Raw genomic sequence first — 21,438 nt, forward strand, 5'->3', positions numbered from 1 at the left:
AAGCACAGGCTAACAATTGGGAGAGGCATTTTTATCAAGGACTTCCCTACAGGTCTTTCATATTTATGTTCCTAAGTCAATGCAGACGTAGTTCAGTATTCTCTGAGACAGGAACTTTTTATGAGAACGTGAAAAATAAATCTTTTTATGCTTACCCAAACTGTGCACAAGTAACAAGAGAAAGTAGCATTGAGATATTATAAAACTAATTAAGTTCAAACATGAGAGAGATTCTTACTAAAATAGGGTAAAAGAGTCCAGATACTTGTCTATGCTGTGGACATTATACCAGTCTGATGCACAATCCAGAATAACAGAGTACGTTGATGTTACTGAATGCAAGGACTATATACTCTGAAAAATTACAATCAAAAGCAATACATTTCTCAAATTATTTTCTAATATAGAAACTTCATTTCATTTTAATATCATTTCCCTACTAACGCTATAAGCTGACCAGTACTTGCGCTTGAAAACAAATCACTGCAGGTTCCTTTCTCATAGAATTGAGCTTCTGCACCTGACAAGTTTCATTAAAACGCTGCATCTTCATTATACCCAACAGAGCCTGGAAATTTTTTAGAATCACCCAAATAGTATCCAAGCCAGAATATATATAATAATTTAAATAATGAAAGATTATATTTTACCTCCAAGCAAAATAGCCTCAGCACATACGGACCTCAGCTAATGAAAACTGAAACTAAAAGCCACGGTGCTTTAACAATGGCTGACTTTGTCTCATATTTGAAGTGACAGCTGATGTCATGTTTCCACAAAGAGGCCAATTCCTAAGGGGCTTATCATCCCAAATTTCAATTCCTGCTAAATTTTGTATCAAACCTTACAATACCTGGTGGCCTAGTGGTATATTCAGGGCAGGAGTGATCCTCAGTCACTCTTGTCCCTGTCAGCTCTACTCTCAAAATGGCTGCCATGACCTCTTGTAGTGTCTTATGAGATTGCCACTAGAGGTCATGGCGAGGAGAGCCAGTATGGGCAGGAGCAACTGGGGATCACTCCTGCCCTAACTATACCCTGCCAGGGATTGTAAGGTAGGCCTGAGTGGGGCACTTACAGGTGGGCAGCGTGAAAGGCAATGTCTGTTAAGGAGGGAGGGAGGGAGACAAGCAGGACAAAGCACAAACACACAGTCAGTTTAGGCCAAAATAGAAACCATGGCTGTAGTCTATCAACTAAAACCGGGCAGAAAAAGGATGTTGGACCAGTATCGGCACGAAAACCGAAATTTGACCGGCCTCTGTTGGGGTTTTATTTGTCATGCAGTGCAGGTTCCTTTCCCCATGCTTGTGCTGGGGTTGTACCTTCCATGCAGTTCAGATTACATTACTTTTCACTATTTCCTAGAAGTGTAAAAGTTATTACATAGCTGAAGTGCTTTGTGCTTAGGTTACCTCCTCTTGCTTTTAGGGATCCACTGTAGACATCTCGCTTCTTGTTGGATTCCAGCACGATTTTTGCTTCCACCACCTCTTTCGGGAGGGCATTCCAACCATCCATTACCCTTTCAGTGAAAAAATGTTTCTTGATCATACTTTTGACTCACCCTCCCTCTACCTTCATGTCATGTCCGCTAGTTTCAGAGATTCACCTCATTTGGAAAAGGATTGTTCCGTAATTCTTTCCACCTATTTAAAGGTGGACATTTTACCCCTCTCTCCTCTAGGGAGAAAAAAATATATATATATATAAAATGTGTGAAAAATATATATATAAGTAATTTGTTTAGGATCTCCAATCTCTTCCCATATGTCTTCTGATGAAGACCTCTTGCCATTGTTTGCTTTCCTCTATACCGACTCCAGCCTCTCTGGATTTAGTGAAATATGAACTCCAAAACCAAACACAGTACTCCAAGTGAGGCCTCACCAATGTCCTATACAGGGGCATTAACACCTGCTCCTTTCTGCTCGTTATGTCCCTCATCAAACAGCCCCAACATCCTATTGGCTTCAGTCACAGCATTGTTGTATTATTTCACTGCCTTGAGGTAGTCGGACACTCTCTGAAACAATCCTTTTTCAGGTTCCCCTGTATCCTCTTCTTCTCCACCTCACATTCACAGTATTGATGTTCCCCTTAAGGACTTGGTGAATGTCCTAGAGGTCCATTTGAACAGTTCGCTCTCTCCTTTTGGAAACAAGTGTCAACTGTACTCCAGTGTAGCATTTTTACCTTGAGGCAGATCCGTTCTGTCTGTTCAAAAATATAGGACTTATCTGAAATTTGAAGTAACCATGATCCCACCGACGGTAGCCAGTGTTTCGCTTTATGTTGCATCAGGGTGGAATGGACCAGGTCTTTAAATGGCTGATGCAGTGAGAAGCGAAATGCTGGCCACCATCAGTGGGACCATGGTTACTTTAAATTTCAGATAAGTCCTATATTTTTGTAGAATATTTCTAAACACTCAAAAAAAAAAAAAAAAAAAAGCCTACGAAAATTCTTTGGAAAGTTTTTTTTTTTTTTTTTTTAATGCCGATGAAGTGACTGACATGTTTTGTGACCTACGCTTTGGCGATGCCACAGACAGGCTCTGAGGCTTTTTCCTTCCATTTTAGAATTTACTTCTGGGCTATCTTTACAGTATTGTAAGTTATAAATGCTTGCTTCCTACACTGCTAATATTTGCCTTGTTTGAAGAGTTTTTTTTTGCATGCTTAAGTGGAGGTGCCCACTTAATGGAATTGCCTCCGTAGAGTACATGCCGATGTTCATTGGGAATTTCAGGGCAGCAAAGATGAGCCACAGCTGTGAGCCAAGGGCTGCTGATGCAGGCAGAGAGCACGTAGCTCCCATTACTGCTGTCTGGTGACTGGCACAGTTTAGGGAGAACTTTCCTACTAAACTTTCATCCTCTTCACTGGGCAGTTTCAGCCAACTTCTTACCTCCTTTTAGAGGTTTTGTTGCTGATTTGTCACTGACCTGTGCTCTCCCCTCCCCCTTGCAGTTGTGGTTTTGTAACTTGGTATATGTCTGTTTACTGGGAGAAGCTGCCATAGCCTTGTATCTGCTTCTGACCCATTTCTGCTTCTTATATCTGTCCCTTGTGCTCTCTCCTTTCTCTTTCTCTCTGTCTGTCTCTCTCTCTCTCCCTCTCTTCCCTGGCCCATAGTGACTGCCGAATGAAGCTGTGGTCGTATGTGCCGGGCCTTACTCCCTGCCTCCCACGAAGGGTCCTCGCCATCAAAGGACGTGCAACCAGCCTGCCCTGACTTTCACTCCCTCCCCTTTTCCTTCTTTTCTCCTTCCCCCTTGCCAGTCTTCTTCCATTAACTCTCCCTCTCAACTCCAACCTCTGTTGCATCTCTCCTTCCCCTCTCCCCCACTGCCCCTCTGTTTTCCTTCTCTCTCCTTTTCAGACTGAACCACTTTCTAATGGTATGAGACACTATATATATTTTTTTGCTATCAGTTCAGTAATTCAGGTTGTTCTTTGTGTTAAGTTATACAGTGTAAAGGCCTTGAGTGAAACTCATGAAGCTGCAGCTGAATTGCAGCCTGAGATCATAATATGGTTGCTGTAAGATCCTTGAAATCTTGGTGTATACTCCAGGCTGAATCCAAATCTCAATCCTAATTTATCCTAGGGTCCTTTTGCCCTTCTGTACTATCCGGTTAGCTTTAGCTCAGGAAGCAATTGGTTTTGTTACCAGCAGAGATGGAACAAAGATTAGATTAAATTTATCTATTCAATAATTTATTTCCTGCCAATTCACAAAGGTTCAGGGCAGGTCATAATCAAACATTCGTAAGTAATAAAATGTGACAAAGACTGACAAACATACAAGATCAAAAGACTAGCTTCTGTGTTTCAAAGAGGTCTCAAAAAATTGACCTATATGGGCCCAAGTGTGTATGATATCACTGCTCAGAACAGCCGGGCCTCTGGATGTACTCAGGATCCAATGAAATGCAAGTCAACTCCTACAATTAAGGCCTTCAGATGCCAGAGAAAAGGGGACTCTTTAGACCAGATTTTAAGACAGAGATCTGGAAAAGGTGAAGAGATGACTCTATGGAAGGGATGTACTACTAACGAGGCTGGATTAGGTGCTGAGAGAGGCAGCTCCCTGTGCGTTGAGTACAGGGAAAAAGGGGGACAAGAGTTAAAAAAAAAAAAAAAAAAAAAAAAGTGAGGGAGGAATTGGAAAAGGAGGGGAGGCAGTGGGGTCTAGTATTTCCATTTTCTGGCACATGTGAGTTGTCGTAACCTAGATGTGTGGTAGAGAGTAAAGTTGGTGGTGGGGTAGGGTGGTAGACCAAGAAGGTGTTGGGATAAAGAGGGGATAGGGTGGGGTGGGGGATAAACCTAGAAGAATATGTCAGAGGTAAAAAGGGGTGGAAGTATATGGGGGTTCTTGGGTGGGGGTGGGGTCTTCTCAGTGCTGAGGAGAGGTAGAAGTGGAAGGTGCATGTAGAGTCATGCGCTCCTGAGGTTAGCTCTGATCCCAAATTTTTCTCTTTAATTATTTTAATAATTGTGCAAAATCAAGTAATACCTGACTAACCAGCCCTGGATGGGATAGCTTAGGAGCTTGCTACAGGGCTAGAGGCCTTTACCTCCTCCAAGCCAATCAAAAATTCAGACTAGGTCATTGAAACTTACAATTAATTCCATCTGTTAGCTGTCTGATCTTCATGAAATGAACCAATGATTTTAACCCAGTTCTCAAGTGTTTAGTTCACCAAAACATCTGCAGCATTTGTACTGCTGCCACTCAGCTGTATCTGTCCTGATGTGGTACATGGGGAAAGTTGGTGAGATGCTTTCACCGTTACTGCTGTATTCTGCTTGTCCTGTGGTGAGGCTGTGTTTGTGTGTGTGCTCATGTTCTACCCATCCTACAGTGGGGCCGTGTGTGTGTGTGTAAAGTTTCCTTGTTGCTGTTGACATAAACACTAAAACTAAGTTGCTTTGAGCTAAGGCTGGATTACCAGTTTTAAATTGTCTTAAATAAAATGTCATTTTGAAATGTTTGATACCATTTCTGTTTTGTTTGTTAGTGACCTCACAGTGAAGCTCTGGAGAGCCCGAAAGTTAATAACAGGATGACACAAGAGCTGGAAAACCTCTGGATGACTTTTTTTTTTTTTTTCGGGGGGTGGGGGGGGAGGCCAGACTGCCACCCTATCTTGTCTGAAGAAACCATACAACTTGTGAAGGCGAATAGGTGCTTAGGGTGTTTGCTTACTGCACTGGTTATCCTTCAGGACCTGGTGGGTTGAGCAGCTTGTAAGTAATTAGAGGAACCAGAAACAGTGAGAAGAATTTTGGATTATTATGAAGGAGTGAGATGAGGCACGGCAGGGATTCTGATGGATGCCATGATCCTTCCGGAGGTGAAAGGGATTAGGGCTGAAATTAATACGCACAGAGACATTAATCCCACAATGTGATGATCCACAGCGACAGCTGCCAGGACAGATGTTGTGATTGCACAAAAGAACAAGAACCGACAGGGACTAAAATGTTTTTTTCCACCTGGAGGAACCAGGAGGGTCTAATGTAACACTATTTGTCACTTTCTCCCCTTGAGCAGAGGGAGGATGGGACACTTTCTACTACTAATGGTTTATAAAGCTCACAAGGTTTTTCAAAAATGCAGACAGACAATCGTATGCATAAGGGTGTGCAGAAAATGCCTAAAACATCTCCTCATTTCTCCAGTCCTAGAAGGACTGAAACGAACATTGGTTTTATCGTGTTGCTGTGTCTGTGACGGGCCAAAGACTATTATGGGGTGAAAGCCCTGCTGGGTGGGGCTAGACATGGTTCATTCCAAGGGAATCTCCAGCTGTATGCTGACTACCCCAGTCTAAAGCAGTGTTGAACCCCAGTAACAGTTGCTGGGGTAAATAGGACCTCTCGACCCATTGTATCTGCCCAGTTGCCCAGAATTTCTGTCTCCCTATTTGATTACTAGCTATTGCTTGCCTCTGTGTACCACCACTTTCTGCATCCACTCCCAGCATCACTCCCTCCCCCCCCCCCCCCCACCCCACAATTGTTTCTTAAATTTCCCGTTTTCAGGGTAGATTACCATTAAAGCATTCACTCCTGCTGTACCCTTACCAGTTCCTGTTATTTAATGCTACCTGATCTTTGGGGGTGGGGTGGGGGAGAGAGAGAGAAAAAAAAATCAGCCTCAACAAGCATTTGAGAAATACTTGAAAATTTATCTTTAAATATGTTTGGATTTCTAACCAGCAGTTTTCACCTCTTTTATTGTTAACTGCTTGGCTGCAATTTTGCAAATAGTGGTATATCATTATGTTTTTGTAGATCAATAAATTGGAAATGGCCTCTAGGGACTAAGATGGCACAGCTACCTAGGGTGTTTATCCTGTTTTTATACTCGCCTCTTAATTTGGTCATCACAGCAATAGTCCTTAGCTAGGGGCCATAAACCTCAGTTCTCTGTGGAATCCAGCTAATGTAAACACTAGGTCTGGCCACTAGGTGTCACCATTACTCAGCAGCTGAGACTGAGCCCTGTTCTCCACAGGCAAAGCACTTGCTCTAATGGATGTAAAGGTTTTTCATGCGCTTTTCTGTTCGTTTCACCCTTTTGCTATGAATTGTTTGACCTAAACGTTTATTTATTAATAAGTAAAATAAGACAAGTATTATGTGGCAGGAATCACACCAAATACGATAGATCATATCGACCTCTTGCTACTGAAAACTGGGACTGAAGCTACTTTTGTACTGGTTATTTTATAGAAAATTCAAAGAATTGTTTTAAAATATTTGTACTCAACACGTACTGTTCCGCTAGGATTTGCTTACAATGCAGGGATTTTTTTCCCCTACTGTTTTAAACATGCTGATGGGAGCTCTGAGAGGCTGTTAACCTGCCAGAGCCACTAACAATGACTGTATTCTCTTGCTGTCACAGCATGGGCATAGCTAAGGGGGGCCACGGGGGCCTGGACCCCTGCAAATTTCATTAGGGCCCCTGGTTTGGCTGGTGGGGGTCCCCAACCCCCGCCAGTCAAAGTCTTCAGCGCCAGTCTCCGGCGGCGTGCACAGGAGGAGCAAGAAGAAAGACGAGTAGGGGGCAGGCAGCGAATGCGGCTGCGCCGGAGACCGGCGCTGAATAAGGCTTCAGCTGGCGGGGTTGGGGACCCCCGCCAGCAAAGGTATTTGTGAGGGGGAAGCGGCGAGGAGGTGAGGTGAGGCGAGGGGGTGGGGGGCGAGGAGGCGGTGGGTGGCGCGGCGGGGCAGCACTCAAAATGTGCCTCCCACCATGAGGTCTGGCTATGCCCCTGTGTCACAGGAAAGGCTTCACTCAAACCAGACATGGCTCTCGTGGAGCACCATTAAATTATCATATGGTGGGTGGAGGGAGAGAGTAAAAAGGTACAATCTGTTCTAAAGTAAAACCATAGGGCAGATTTATTTGCTTGGCAAAATAAAAAAACTGTCCCACTGGTGGGTTAGTATAAATACTGCACTTGCACCAAAGGGTAAGGTTTTATTCCCTCAAAGATTTTCAAACCAGTCATTGGGGCACACCCAGCCAACCGGGGTTTTCAGCAGTGCTGTAGCGAGGGCGGCTGACATCCGGGTGCAGCATGGCGCCCCCCCCCCACCCCGACGCGCACCCTCCCCCCTCCGGAGCGCATTCTTACTTGAATTAGGAAGCGAGGGGCGGGCGAGAGGGCCAATCCGCCCCCGAGTGCACATCGCTGGGAGCTGCATCGGCTCCGCTGGTTCTGTGCTCTCTCTGCCCCGGAACAGGAAATAATCTGTTCCAGGGCAGAGGGAGCAGGGAACCAGCGGAGCCGACACCCCCCCAGCGGCGTGCACCCGGGGCGGACCGCCCCACCCCCCCCCCCCCCCCCTTCCTACGCCACTGGTTTTCAGGATATTGATATCCTGAAAACCCTAACTGGCTGGATGTGCCCCAGGGACTGGGTTGAAAACCCCTGCCTCACTCTCTTCTCCTTGAGCATACTGGTGAGAAGGAGAGGGGCAGACTGAGCTAGGATATGGTCCAGCATTTTGTAGTCACCAGTGGCTGCTGGATTTCTGCCATCTTAACCACTAGATGTGAAAAAGACTAGGACCAGTAAAATGTCCTTCCAGAGCCCCAATCAGTTCAACTTAAGAGCTGTGAAATAGATGAATGAGTGACACCTCACATTCCTGCACAGGGAAAAGGGGTCACATTCTATCCATGCACTGCCAGTGAAGCAGGGTTAGATGTGTATTTGTGTATGTGTGTAGTCCTAGATTGTGTATAATTGTTGTTTCCAGAAGGTGCTTTTAAAAACAGCCATGTTTTCTAGCAGGTGCTTGTACAAAGCTTTAAGGTTTATGGCGGGGAGGGAGAGGGGAGAAGGGTTAATGGTTGGTTAATTCTCATTTTCCAGTTTGTGCCTGAGTAAGGACTTAGGATGACTTTGTTTTCTATGCGTTGTACAGTTTTATGTAAATAATGTACGAATGCTATTTAAATATGGATGTACACTTTTTTCTTTGTTTCAGTTGGAAATGTTGATTCTTGCTTAGACTTAATAAATGTAAAGAGGGTTAATATGGTGCTGGTTCTGCTGGTAAGCTGCTTTCCTAGGGAGTGTGGGAGAGACCTATGCTAAAGAACATAAGGGCCCCTTTTGCCAATCTGTGGCAAAAGGGGGCCGGCACTGGCATCAGCACATTTTACACACACGCCAAGGCTCCCTTTTCCCGCAGCTGGTAAAAGGGAAGTCTCGTTTTCCTACAGAAAATGGCCGTGCGACAAGTAAAGCACTTGCCATGCACCCATTGAGGTGGTGGTAAGGGCTCCCATGGTAACCGGGCAGCATGCGGCACTGCCTGATTACTGCCAGGTACACGCCGGTGCTACAAAAGTAAACAAATTTTTGTAGCGCCAGAAATGATAGCACGCTAGGGGTGGGAAGTACTGCTGGGCTGCTGTGGTAGCCTGACGGTACTTCCTGTATAGCCAGTGGTAAGCCCATATTGGGCTTACCACCACTTAGTAAAAGAAGCTCTAATTGCAGTCCTGTGTGCTAAAATTAAGACTATATCTTAATTGCGTTGATGCTGCTTTTCCCTACGTGCCCTCGCCAGGGCATTATGGCAGTTGTTACCCTATTAAAAAGCACTCCTTTCAGTTGCATTCTTGATCTGGTTTTGTAAACCTCTCCGAGAGGTTTGTTACACTCACTCGAACTCCCTCTATCATACTCTTTGAGCCCCTTCTGTCATTCATTAGTCTTAGTGCTCCTGTACTGAACTTTACCACTACTATCCAATAGGAAATCGTCTGTGCACATCCTTCCTATTTCCTTTGCCTGCCCCTACCCCTACCCCATCCCTTTCCCTCTACCTACAAGTACATGAGTTCTGAAACCTATGCACACACTTTAAGACACTAGAGCAGTGACAGCGATTTGCATGCACTGCCCAGCCAGTCAGGTTTTCAGGATATTCACAGCGAATAGTCATGAGAGAGACTGCGTGCACTGCCCAGCCAGTCAGGTTTTCAGGATATCCACAATGAATATTCATGAGAGAGATTGCATGCACTGCCCAGCCAGTCAGGTTTTCAGGATATCCACAATGAATATTCTCGTGGATATTTATTGTGGTTATCCTGAAAACCCTACTTGCTGGGGTGTCTCCAGGACCAGATTTGGGAATCACTGGAATATTAGTTTAGTGTAGATCTCGGGACCCCATTTATAGAATCTATGTAAGTGGCAGTCTCACCCATGCCCCTCCCCTTGCATTTACACACTATCCCTGAAATTCTATATAGTGCGATTAGAGTTGCACGCATAAACCTGGTCGCATTCTGTTTTGCGCATGCAACTTAATTGGCTTAACAAGCCAATCGGTTCCGATAGTTGCTACTTAACGAGCAATTGCTGCCACTAATTGGCTTTAATTAGAATTTACGTGCACAGCTTTCTAAGATGCAGATCTGAAAAGGGGGTGTGACCGTGGTAGGCCAGTGCTGGTGGCAGGGCAGTGTATGGGAATCGCTGTTACCGCCGGCTTTTGGAAAATGGAGAAAGAAGGTGAACTCTGGGAAGGGGGAAGGTGCCAGGAATTGGGGAGGGGAGGTGGCATCTCAGCCCTGCCTCGGGCAGCATCTTGCCTTGGGCCGCCCCTGAAAATAGCGGTTAGTCACTCTGCTTCCACCTACGCACAGAAGTGGTAGTATTCTGTGTGCTCAAGTGGAATAAATGCAGGCGCCCAGTCAGTGGCGTTCCTGGGGGGGCTGACACCCAGGGCGGATCGCCGATGCGCCCCGCCCCCGGGTGCAGTGCCCCCCGGAACAGCGCGACGCCCCCCCGGTGAAAGCCCCCGTGTGCAGCGCGATCCCCCAGCGAAAGAACCCCCTCCCCCGGGTGCACGCCGCTGGGGGGGGGGGGTGCTGTGCGCCTGCCGGCTCTTCGTTTTCATGCTCCCTCTGTCCTGGAACAGGTTACTTCCTGTTCCGGGGCAAAGGGAGCATGAAAACGAAGAGGCGACAGGCGTGCGGCGTGCACCCGGGGCGGACTGCCCCCCCTTGGTACGCCACTGCGCCCAGTTATAAATTGTCTTTCATGTTTTCTAGTTGCCGGTTACTTGTTGGCATTAAAATATCCAGAGTTTTGAAGCAAATTCCATTTTATGTTCTACCCTGCTTTCAGAATTAGTGTGTTCTCCACAGTTACTATGTCCACCTCTCTTAAGGGCCCATTTACAAAGCAGCGCTAGAAAGTAGCCTTAGCTGACCCTTATGCAGGTGTTTCCTGTGCACTAAGGCCATTTTTAGCATAGCAGTAAAATGGCCGGTGTTCAAATTGCCACATGCTAATAGTGTATGGCCATTAAAAAATATTAGTGAGTGAGGTACAGAGAAGGGCGATGAAAACGATAAAGGGGATGGGACGACTTCCCTACGAGGAAAGGCTGAAGCATCTAGGGCTCTTCAGCTTGGAGAAGAGACGGCTGAGGGGAGATATGATAGAGGTCTATAAAATAATAAGTGGAGTAGAGTGGAACAGGTAGACATGAATTGTTTGTCTCCTAGTCCTAGTATTTTTGGAAAGAGTAAACATTGGATGAAGCTACAAAGTAGTAAATTTAATATGAATTGGAAAAAAATTTCTTTGCTCAATGTGTAATTAAATTGTGGAATTCGTTGCCAGAGAATGTGGTAAAGGTGGTTAGCTTAGCAGGGTTTAAAAAGGGGCTGGATGGCTTCCTAAAGGAAAAGTCCATAGACCATTAATAAATTGACTTGGGGGAAATCCACTGCATATTTCTGGGATAAGCGGCATAACGTGAAGAACTTTTTTGGGATCTTGCCAGGTATTTGTGACCTTGGATTGGCCACTGTTGGAAACAGGATGCTGGGTTCGATGGATCTTTGGTCTGTCCCAGTGTGGCAATACTTATGAGCCCTTCCACCTATTTTGTAGGAGGTAAGGGTTCCAGTGCTAATCAGTTAACACGTGGCAGTGTAGATAACTGATTATCGTAGAAACATCCCCTCCATGGGAAAAATAAACATAATTTTTTGGCACATGGTGTGTGTGTGTGTACAAACCCAGAACTTACTGCAGGATGTCTGAACATACCCCACGGTAAGTCCTTTTAAGCTGTAGTAATCATGCACTAATGCTTACCACAGCTTGGCAAAAGGATCCCTTACTAAGATCCAGGCAGAGAGGGGCACAATGGTAGGTAAAGAAAGATGCAAAGGGAATTTTGTTCCTATTTCCTTTTCAAGTGTTGCTTTTGGCAAAATCCATTATCGTAGGATTACAATCACCAAACTAGAGCAAAATATCTTGAAGCTAAGCAAAATAATAAATGGGAGAAAGAGGACCTCGGCCTACTCGGCCCTCAGCATTCACTTGGGTTTTTTCACAGACTCAATCGCTGGTCATAAAAACAAAAAACTCCCACAAAACTTAAAAAAAAAAAAAAACGTTTTCAAAAAATATGTAACTTTGTAACAAAATCCACTATTATGTGAAATGTTTTCATCAATACAAATCACTTAGTCCAAACTTCAAAGTCCAAGTTTCAATACCCTAGGAACCATCAAATAAAATCACCTATGTGGTGTACTTTTCAACTTTACCTTTATTCAATATAACATTCCCCTTATCAAATAAAGGCCACGTTCACAGTAATACATGTCACTCATGATCGACCTTCCTCCTTTTGACCCCAAATTTTTACCTCAATCCAGAGGCGTATCTGAAATGCGGCAGTAGGGGGGCCCAAGGCCAGAGTGAGGGGGCACATTATACAACGTGCAGCGACGTCAGACTCCGAAAGGAGCAGCTTTGAACAGCACGGACTCCGGAGGATGAAAAAGAACTTTAAAAGATCTCGGCTCGGCTGGCGGGGGGTTGGGATCCCCCGCCAGCCGAAGGAATATTTTTAAAGGCAGCGGCAGGAGGAAGCGGACCTCGGCTGGCGGGGGTTGGGGACCCCCGCCAGCAAAGGTAGGTGATGGCAGCAGGGGCGGTCCAAGGCGAAATCTGCTAGGGCCCAGGCCCCCGTGGCCCCACGCAGATACGCCCCTGCCTCAATCTGTTTACCATGACCTAAGATACTGCACCATCAAACGGACGAATGTATTTATTAATTTTGCGGTTTACTGACCACCTTTATGAAGAGATTCCCCAAGGCAGTGTACAACAGTATTTACCACTTTGTAAGCACTTTCTAACTGGAGTTGACAGTCGTAAGTCTTTATGCGCTTATAGAAATTTTGTGTAGAAGGGTGATTTTTATTTCTTTGCATTGAAATAAAATATATTTATAGTAAGCTAGGAGTAGATGCACTTCAAACCCCTATCCGATATGAAATTTCAGAAACCATAAGGAAGAAACTTCCCTCTTGTCTTTTATTTAGTTTGCACATACAGATCTATGTCAAAACAAAATTTTGTAGTTTCCAGTCCTTCCTTCAACAAGAACATGCCTAATTCATTGTTAGTGTATCAGTTGACCACCAGAGGGCAGCTCATTATAAGTAAAAGCTTACCATGCCAAGACTACATTGTGTTTCCTGTCATTCCTTCAAACCAATCCAGATATGCAGGTGTACAGAGCTTCCCAAACCAAGGGAGGGGACTCAAAATGGGGTTTCAAAACCTATGTTTGTGGTCACAACCTGGTTGGGTTTGGCCGCATTCCAGGGGTCATGGCTACAAAAAGTTTGAAAAGCACTAGTTTACACTTTCCTACCAGAAGATGGAGACTGGGATTCACTGGTTTGATAACATCATCATTTACAGGGTCCTATGCAGGCCACAACCACCCAGTATGTCTTGGTCTCTAGGAGATAGTAGGTGAGGTAATCCTGCATAGTCTGGATCTGGTCTGAAATAATTTTTAGAGGATACACTGAAATTTTCTTCTTGGGAGGAGGTGAACAATTTGATCTTTGGGGCTCAAAAAAAAAGAGAGGGACTTGGATGTGATCATAAGTGATGATCTTAAGGTGGCCAAACAGAAAAGGTGACAGCAAAAGCCAGAAGGATGCTTGGGTGCTTAGGGAGAGGAACGACCAGCAGGAAAAGGGAAGTGATAGTGTATCTTTCAAAGTTTCTGAGGGGCCTCAGACTACTGAGTACCATTTGGGAGACCGCACCTTCAAAAAAAGATATAAACAAGATTGGGTTGGTCCAGAGGGCAGATACTCAAATGGCTAGTGGTCTTCATCATAAAGTGAATGGAGACAGATTTAAATATATCAATATGTATATTCTAAAACACTGTTTCCTGTCCTGGAGTACCCCTTGTCAGTCACGTTTTCAGGATATCCACAATGAATATGCATGAAAGATTTGCATAGAACGGAGGCAGTGTTTGAAACCAGACTGGCAAGGGGTACTCCAGTACTGGATTTGAGAAACATTGCTTTAGAAGAAAGGAGAGGGGGGACATGATACAGATATTTAAATAGTTCTATGGAGGTGAGTCTTTCAATTGAAATGAAGCTCTAGAATGAGAGGGCATAGCATGAAGATGAAAGGGAACAGGCTTAGGTGGAACCCAAGGAAATGTATTTGTGGGAAAGGAGGTGAATATGTGGAGCAGCCTCCTGGTGGCGATGGTGAAGAAGAAGACTCTATCTGAATTCAAGAAAGCTAGGGGGAAGTGCATAGGATGTCTAATGGAGAGGAAGGGATGGTAGATAATATGGATGGACAAACAGGATAGGCCATATGCTGATTTGCTGTGGACAGAATTAGGCTCAAATATTCAATGCTGGGCCATGTAGAAATGAACCTACTGGTACACTGGGTAAAGAAGACTTTGTGTCCCTCTCAGTGGCTTATCTGTTCAGTAGAGAACATGCAAGCAGATTTCCTGAGCAGGACACATACTGCACTGTAGAGATATAGCCACAGGTCTCTTCAGGCCAGACCCTTCATTGCCCCTTCCCTGTGCATGGGAGGTTAGAGACTGCCATGAATACCATCCAGCTGTAATAAGCAGTATGAGCTGATTATTCTACTGGCAGTTTATGCACACTTGTCATCCAAAAAAATACAAAAGAACCCATAGGGTAAAATCTAGATCAGTGGTTTCCAAACCTAGTCTGGATCTCCAAAATGCTTATTTATGAGAGCAAGTTGCATGGAAATCTTTCTCATGAATATTCCTTGTGGATAACTGGAAAACCTGACTGATAGGGGTGCCTCCAGGACCAGGTTTGAGAATCACTGATCTAGGTAGTTCCCCTAATGGCATTTTTGAACTTGAATATCATGAAACTTTTGAGCACATCTTGCTGACAAATGTTTATGCAATTTGCTGCTGACACTGTAATTCAGTGGTTCCCAGACCTGGTCCTGGAAATACCCCAGGCAGTCATGGAACAAAAGCACATTGTGGAGGCACGCCCATGGCACACGCAGTTGTGTTCCTTCCTGCAGCTAGAATAGAGTTTGGTTGCACTGGCACTTTTTAAAACATCCGTTAGAGATTGATGCATCAGCCTACATGTCCGATCTGATAGACTTACCACCCAGGAATGCTAAAAAATCATCCCGTACATTCCTTAATCTTCATTTCCCAAACTGTAAAGGCCTTAAATACAAACTAACGCATGCATCAACCTTTTCCTACCTGAGCACACAATTCTGGAATGCGCTGCCGCGAAACCTAAAAACGACCTATGAACAACCAACTTCCGAAGTCTACTGAAGACCCATCTCTTCAACAAGGCATACAACAATGATCAATAAATATGAACTCCTGCACACAGATCCAGCCCTACAATATTTGCTTGCCAACCCACTATCATGTTTTTTTCTTTCTCTCGCTATTACCAATTGTACATTTTCTATATAATTCTTATAAATTTCTTAAATATTTCTTAATATGATTGCTTGCTAACACACTGCCATGTTTTATCATTATCATGTTACCCAAAATCTTTCTGTTTATTACTAAACTAGTAAAAAAAGCCCATTTCTGACATAAATGAAACGGGCGCTAGCAAAGGTTTTCCTCGGATTGTGTATGTTTGAGAGAGTGTATGTGAGAGTGACTGTGTGTGAGAGAGAGTGAATATGCGAGTGTGTCTGTGAGAGAGACAGTGTGTGTGTGAGAATGAGAGTATATGCGTGAGAATGAGAGTGTGTGCAAGTGCGTATGTGAGACACAGTGTGAGAAAGAGTGTGTTTCACACAGATACAGTGTGTGCGAGAGAGAGAGAGACAGTGTGTGTGAGACACAGACTCTGTGAGACTGAGTGTATGAGACCAAGAGAGTGTGTGAGTGACTGTGTGATACAGTGTGAGACATAGAGTGTGTGAGAGAGAGAGAGAGAAAGACATTGACTGTGAGAGAGAGAGTGTGTGTGTGACAGAGATAACTCTCCCCCCTCTCTGGTGTCAGGGCCCCCCTCCCTTCCTCCCTCTCTCTTGTTTCAGGCCCCCCTTCTCTCTCTCTGGTGTCTGAGTGTTACTGTGCAGGACACTGAGCTCCGGCTGTGCTTCAAGGAACTGACCAATCCTATTTAATAGAATGCACCTCCAACATTCTGAAGCCGAGAAACCTCATGTGGTTGGTCACTTCTGCTTGTGATGAACCCGGAAGTACGTGATGTCAATTCAGGAGATGTGGGTTTCACCACCATGCATTTAGAACGTTGGGAGTTGTGGAGGCTTCATAGAATGTTGGAGGTGCGTTTTATATAGAGAGATGTATACTTTATCATGCATTCTCACTATTCATGATGTATTGTAAGCCACATTGAGCCTGCAAAGAGGTGGGAAAATGTGGGATACAAATGCAACAAATCTCTCTATATAAAAGGCACCTCCAACGTTCTAAATTTGTAGTTGCAAGATCCCATGAGTGTCTGCCCCGCCCCCCGCATCACAACGTGATGATGTTGAGGGCGAAGCAATGACACTCAACAAATCGGAATGTCATTGGGTAATCTCTGATTCCACTCCCCAATGCAGCCGCCATTCCCATACACTCAAAACCAACCAACATTGGCGCTGGACCCTGTCCCCTGCCCACAGTCCCCCTCACCCACCCTCCCGCAGCCGCTCGCTCACCGTTCCACCGCCCTCCCTCTCCTCTCTGACTCGGGCCATGGTGCACGATGATTACTACACACGAGCAAGGAAGCCCATTGGTTAAGCTCTGTTTCCACTCCCCAACACAGCCGTCATTCCCATACACTCAAAACCAAACACCCCCCCCCCCCGCTAGCGCTCGTTTCATTTGTGTCTGAAATGGGCCTTTTTTTTTACTAGTAAATAAAATAAAAAATCCAGGCCAATGGCTAACATGCAGCAAAACCTGCAGTTTAGTAAAAGGGGCCTGTAAGAGTGAAGTTTGCAGGGTCTCGGCACAGAATAAAGTCTCACTGTAGCATGCCCTGCTCTGTTTGAGAAAAGAAATCCACTTTTCATAACCTGTGTCGTTCTCTCCAAGTTAAATCATAAACAGAATCAAAGAATGGGGAACCACCCCACAGATGCACCCCCCTCCCCTTAGGAAAAAAAAGATGGCCCTATAAAGATTATTAAAATCTGTAATGTCCCTGGTGTGTAGTCAGGCCCTGCAGGAAAAAAAAACCCCATCAGAACAGAAAAAGTGAAATGTAAGTTAGTTTTGGAGGCTGGGGGCAAGAGCTTGCAGTGAGAACTAGAAACGCTGAAGCAATAAATGTTTCACGTTATAATTAAAAAGAATTCTTGCAAAGCTCTCAAAAGAACAACACAGCTACAAATGTAATAAGCCAAAGAGTCCTAGGGCTCCTTCAGTTTCTTCATCGTCACTTTGTAAGGATAGAAACGCTTCTTATCTTCTTGTGGATAAAACTGTCTGAGTAGCTGCCAGGTTCTGCTCAGATCTCAGGCACAGCAACATCTGGTCTCGCTGCTTTGTCGAAGTCCCAGCTCCCTATACTTCAAATGAGTCTAATGCTGAGCTGCCCAGTGCCGAGAAATAAGTTATAACATTTCTCCTGTCCTTATCCTATCGCTCTTGAAGTGCCAATTATCTCCTGACATGCACTGCAGGAGTAGCTCAGTGGTTAGGCAAGCAGCAGGTGTAAACCTTGGAAGGCCAGGGTTCAGCTCCCACTTCTCCCGCTGATACTCTGTGGACTTGGACAAGTCACCTCATTATCCACTGCCTCAGGTGAGCCTATTTGGGCATGGAAACATTTAGGGGGAAGTTATCAAGGTGCTGTAAAAGGAAATCTATTACTACCCCTTGATTTTCCCCTGGGATTTAGCAACCTGCAGGATCCCTGTACTGCAGGTTGCTGAATCCCATGTTACAGGAATAACTGCTCGCAAGCCACCTTGTGAGCGGCATTATTCCCGCAGCTCGGGAACATCAGGCTTCAGAGCCACGATCCGATGTCCACGTGCCAGCAGAGCAGGCCCCATCTGAAGCCCTACCCAAGATGCAAGCACTTGCCCCCCCCCCTCCAAGATACCAGCACCCATTCCCCCACTATATGTACTAGACCTATAAAGGGTTTACCTGTAAATTCATTGGTGGTCCAGGGGGTCCTCAAGCAGGAGCTCCTACCTAGTCTGGCACCTTTCCCCAAAATGGCACCCCTAGCAGTAATGTGACAAAGAGAGGGAACCAAGTACAGAAAAAGACCAAACAAAAAAAAACAGCACAAAGGGCCTTTAAAAACAAAAGGGAACACAGTTCTTTCATTTAAAAAATCCTTTTTTTAATGAAAGGCCCTTTGTGCTGTTTTTTTTTTTTTGTTTGTTTACCCCTAGCAGTAATCTCATGTGACTAAGGGTCATGTTTCCGTATAAACAGTGGAGGAGTGGCCCAATGGTTAGGGTGGTGGACTTTGGTCCTGGGGAACTGAGGAACTGAGTTTGATTCCCACTTCAGGCACAGGCAGCTCCTTGTGACTCTGGGCAAGTCACTTAACCCTCCATTGCCCCATGTAAGCCGCATTGAGCCTGCCATGAGTGGGAACACACGGGGTACAAATGTAACAACAATGACACTGTATGCTGGCCATAGAAATATATCGGGCCATTTTGTGGGGATCTTATTTCTCTGGAATCCTTATCCAATCAAACTTGGATGTCTTCTTTTGATGGGTTTTTATCTCATGCCAAATTTAATCCTGTTCCATTCAAATTTTCAGAGATTTACTTTGCCCCCAGACAGACAGAAAGGCATTCTCAACCCCTCATGTATAAATTTCTTTCCAACATCTGTTAGGTCGGAAAGAATAATGAATGGCTACATAAAGGGACATATACCGCCTTTCTTGTGGGAGAAAAGCAGGAGATGTACAATCAAAAATGAAAGTGGAAACAGAACTCTATTTTTTTTTTTGTCAGGACAGTAAAGTAAGGGAATGGTGAGAAAATTAGAGGGAGAGAGATGCAGGGGAGACAGGCAAATCTGAAGCTGCTCTGTTGCTCGGTGGTTAAGGTCCACCAAATGCTTAGATGAAAAAATGAATTTTTAAGACTATTTTAAATTTGGTGTAAGAAGGCTTAAGTTGAAGGGCTGATGGAACATTCCTCCCCTCCCAGAGTGTGGGCACATAAGTACATAAGTACATAAGTAGTGCCATACTGGGAAAGACCAAAGGTCCATCTAGCCCAGCATCCTGTCACCGACAGTGGCCAATCCAGGTCAAGGGCACCTGGCACGCTCCCCAAACGTAAAAACATTCCAGACAAGTTATACCTAAAAATGAGGAATTTTTCCAGTCCATTTAATAGCGGTCTATGGACTTGTCCTTTAGGAATCTATCTAACCCCTTTTTAAACTCCGTCAAGCTAACCGCCCGTACCACGTTCTCCGGCAATGAATTCCAGAGTCTAATTACACGTTGGGTGAAGAAAAATTTTCTCCGATTCGTTTTAAATTTACCACACTGTAGCTTCAACTCATGCCCTCTAGTCCTAGTATTTTGGATAGCGTGAACAGTCGCTTCACATCCACCCGATCCATTCCACTCATTATTTTATACACTTCTATCATATCTCCCCTCAGCCGTCTCTTCTCCAAGCTGAAAAGCCCTAGCCTTCTCAGCCTCTCTTCATAGGAAAGTCGTCCCATCCCCACTATCATTTTCGTCGCCCTTCGCTGTACCTTTTCCAATTCTACTATATCTTTTTTGAGATACGGAGACCAGTACTGAACACAATACTCCAGGTGCGGTCGCACCATGGAGCGATACAACGGCATTATAACATCCGCACACCTGGACTCCATACCCTTCTTAATAACACCCAACATTCTATTCGCTTTCCTAGCCGCAGCAGCACACTGAGCAGAAGGTTTCAGCGTATCATCGACGACGACACCCAGATCCCTTTCTTGATCCAGAAAGAAGAAAGCACTGTGTCTATTTAGAGTCCAGACGCACAAAGGCTATGGACAGTATAGAGGGCCAGCGTCCACGAGCACAAGAAGTGGGACAAGGAGAAGGGAATAGGATGGTAGAGAGAGCAACCTGTGTAAATTGCAGTATTCTACCTACCAATGAGCCTTCTTGGGAGTGGACTTACACACTAGGACTCTCTCCCAGGGAGCTGCACCTGGCTCAGGACTGCCTCTGTTTTACGGGGTGAGTGGAGGCCTGGATCTTATCCCAAGCAACTGACTATACAATTAGGGGTCCTTTTACTAAGGTATGCTAATGGATTTAGCACACGCTAATGATTACTGTGCACTAAAGAAGATACCCATTATATTCCTATGGGTGTCTTATCATTTAGCACACCTTAGTAAAAGGACCCCTGGTCTAGCTGACACACACCCTGCAACTAAGACCATCTCCTCATGTCTTATTCAACTCTACAAAGAACCTTTCTTCAAATTAGTCACCTATCCCTATACCCCAATGAATTTGACTTACCCAGCTTGTCTACATCTCAACTGCAATTACCCTCCGACCTGTCTATTAAAATGTTTCATTGTATCATGCTGGCATTATGAGCATCATATCTACGCTATTCAAATGCCTATTGAGGTACTTCATTTGTATTGTGATGTCATCGTGAATGTTATATCTGTTATATGAATGTGTTTTCCATGCTGCCTATTATGATGTATCATTTGTACTCTGCTGTCATTCATCATATGATATTTCTATTATATGACTGTTCTGCTGTGCTGTGTAATTGTGTAGTTCCGATGCTATGTCGTGTTACTCCTATTGCTAGGATTCAATTTGCCTTCTCCAAGTTTACCTTATTGATTGTATTTATGCTTATTTATTTGATTATTTCGCTATTTTTATGTTAACACAATTGTAAGATTTATGTTGAGCTGTGCTAGCTGTCCACCATTTCGGGTGAATCTCTTCATAATGGCAGTTAATCAATCCTAATGAACAATAAAGTTGCCACGTCAGCCCACATCAATCCTGGTGTTGCCCCATGGAATGCATCAATTTCCCTAAGAGAATCAGTTCTATTCCATTCAGTTGATCTGGGGTGAGATAGCGACTCTAATGAGAAGCTTACTAGGGCTGTAAGCTCAGATGGAGGTCCTGGGGGGGGGGGGGGGGGGGGGGGGTCACAGCAGGTCTATAATGGTTCCTGCTCTTGCCCTCAACTGAAAAAGATAAATGTGAGTGATGGCTCTCAGCTGCAGACCAAGGCAATGTTAAGATCTTGTCAGAACTAGACCTTCCAGTTTACTTATTTCCTATTGAGAGTGTCGTTTTCTGTAACATTGTAAATTACAGCAGATAAAGAAGACCTGTTCAGTCCAGCCAGTCTGGACTAATAAAGTGAAATATCAATGTTTGGGTTGTGCAATGATAAAGTTGGGGTTTTTTTTAGAAGAAGCACATGGGAAGTCTGCGGTAGCTAATATTATAGTGAACAGGTTAACTTTGTCTGAATAGGGGGTTGCTCTACACTAGAGTATTTGTTATCATTAAAAATTAAATTTGATTGATTGT

At 44.6% G+C, this 21,438-nt stretch overlaps 1 protein-coding gene across 1 annotated transcript in view; it reads left to right on the forward strand.

The window, feature by feature from the left end:
- The window catches only part of KIF21B (kinesin family member 21B), a 117,044-nt gene extending 110,047 nt beyond the window's left edge, over window positions 1-6,997 (forward strand). The window contains exon 34 of the mRNA XM_030221415.1: window positions 5,030-6,997. Within this exon, the coding sequence (XP_030077275.1) occupies window positions 5,030-5,078 (49 nt within the window). The 3' untranslated portion in view covers window positions 5,079-6,997. The remainder of the gene's footprint in view (window positions 1-5,029) is intronic.
- Window positions 6,998-21,438: the final 14,441 nt, after the last annotated feature.

The sequence above is a fragment of the Microcaecilia unicolor genome, chromosome 12 (assembly GCF_901765095.1).
Source record: "Microcaecilia unicolor chromosome 12, aMicUni1.1, whole genome shotgun sequence".
Taxonomy (NCBI): Eukaryota; Metazoa; Chordata; class Amphibia; order Gymnophiona; family Siphonopidae; genus Microcaecilia; species Microcaecilia unicolor.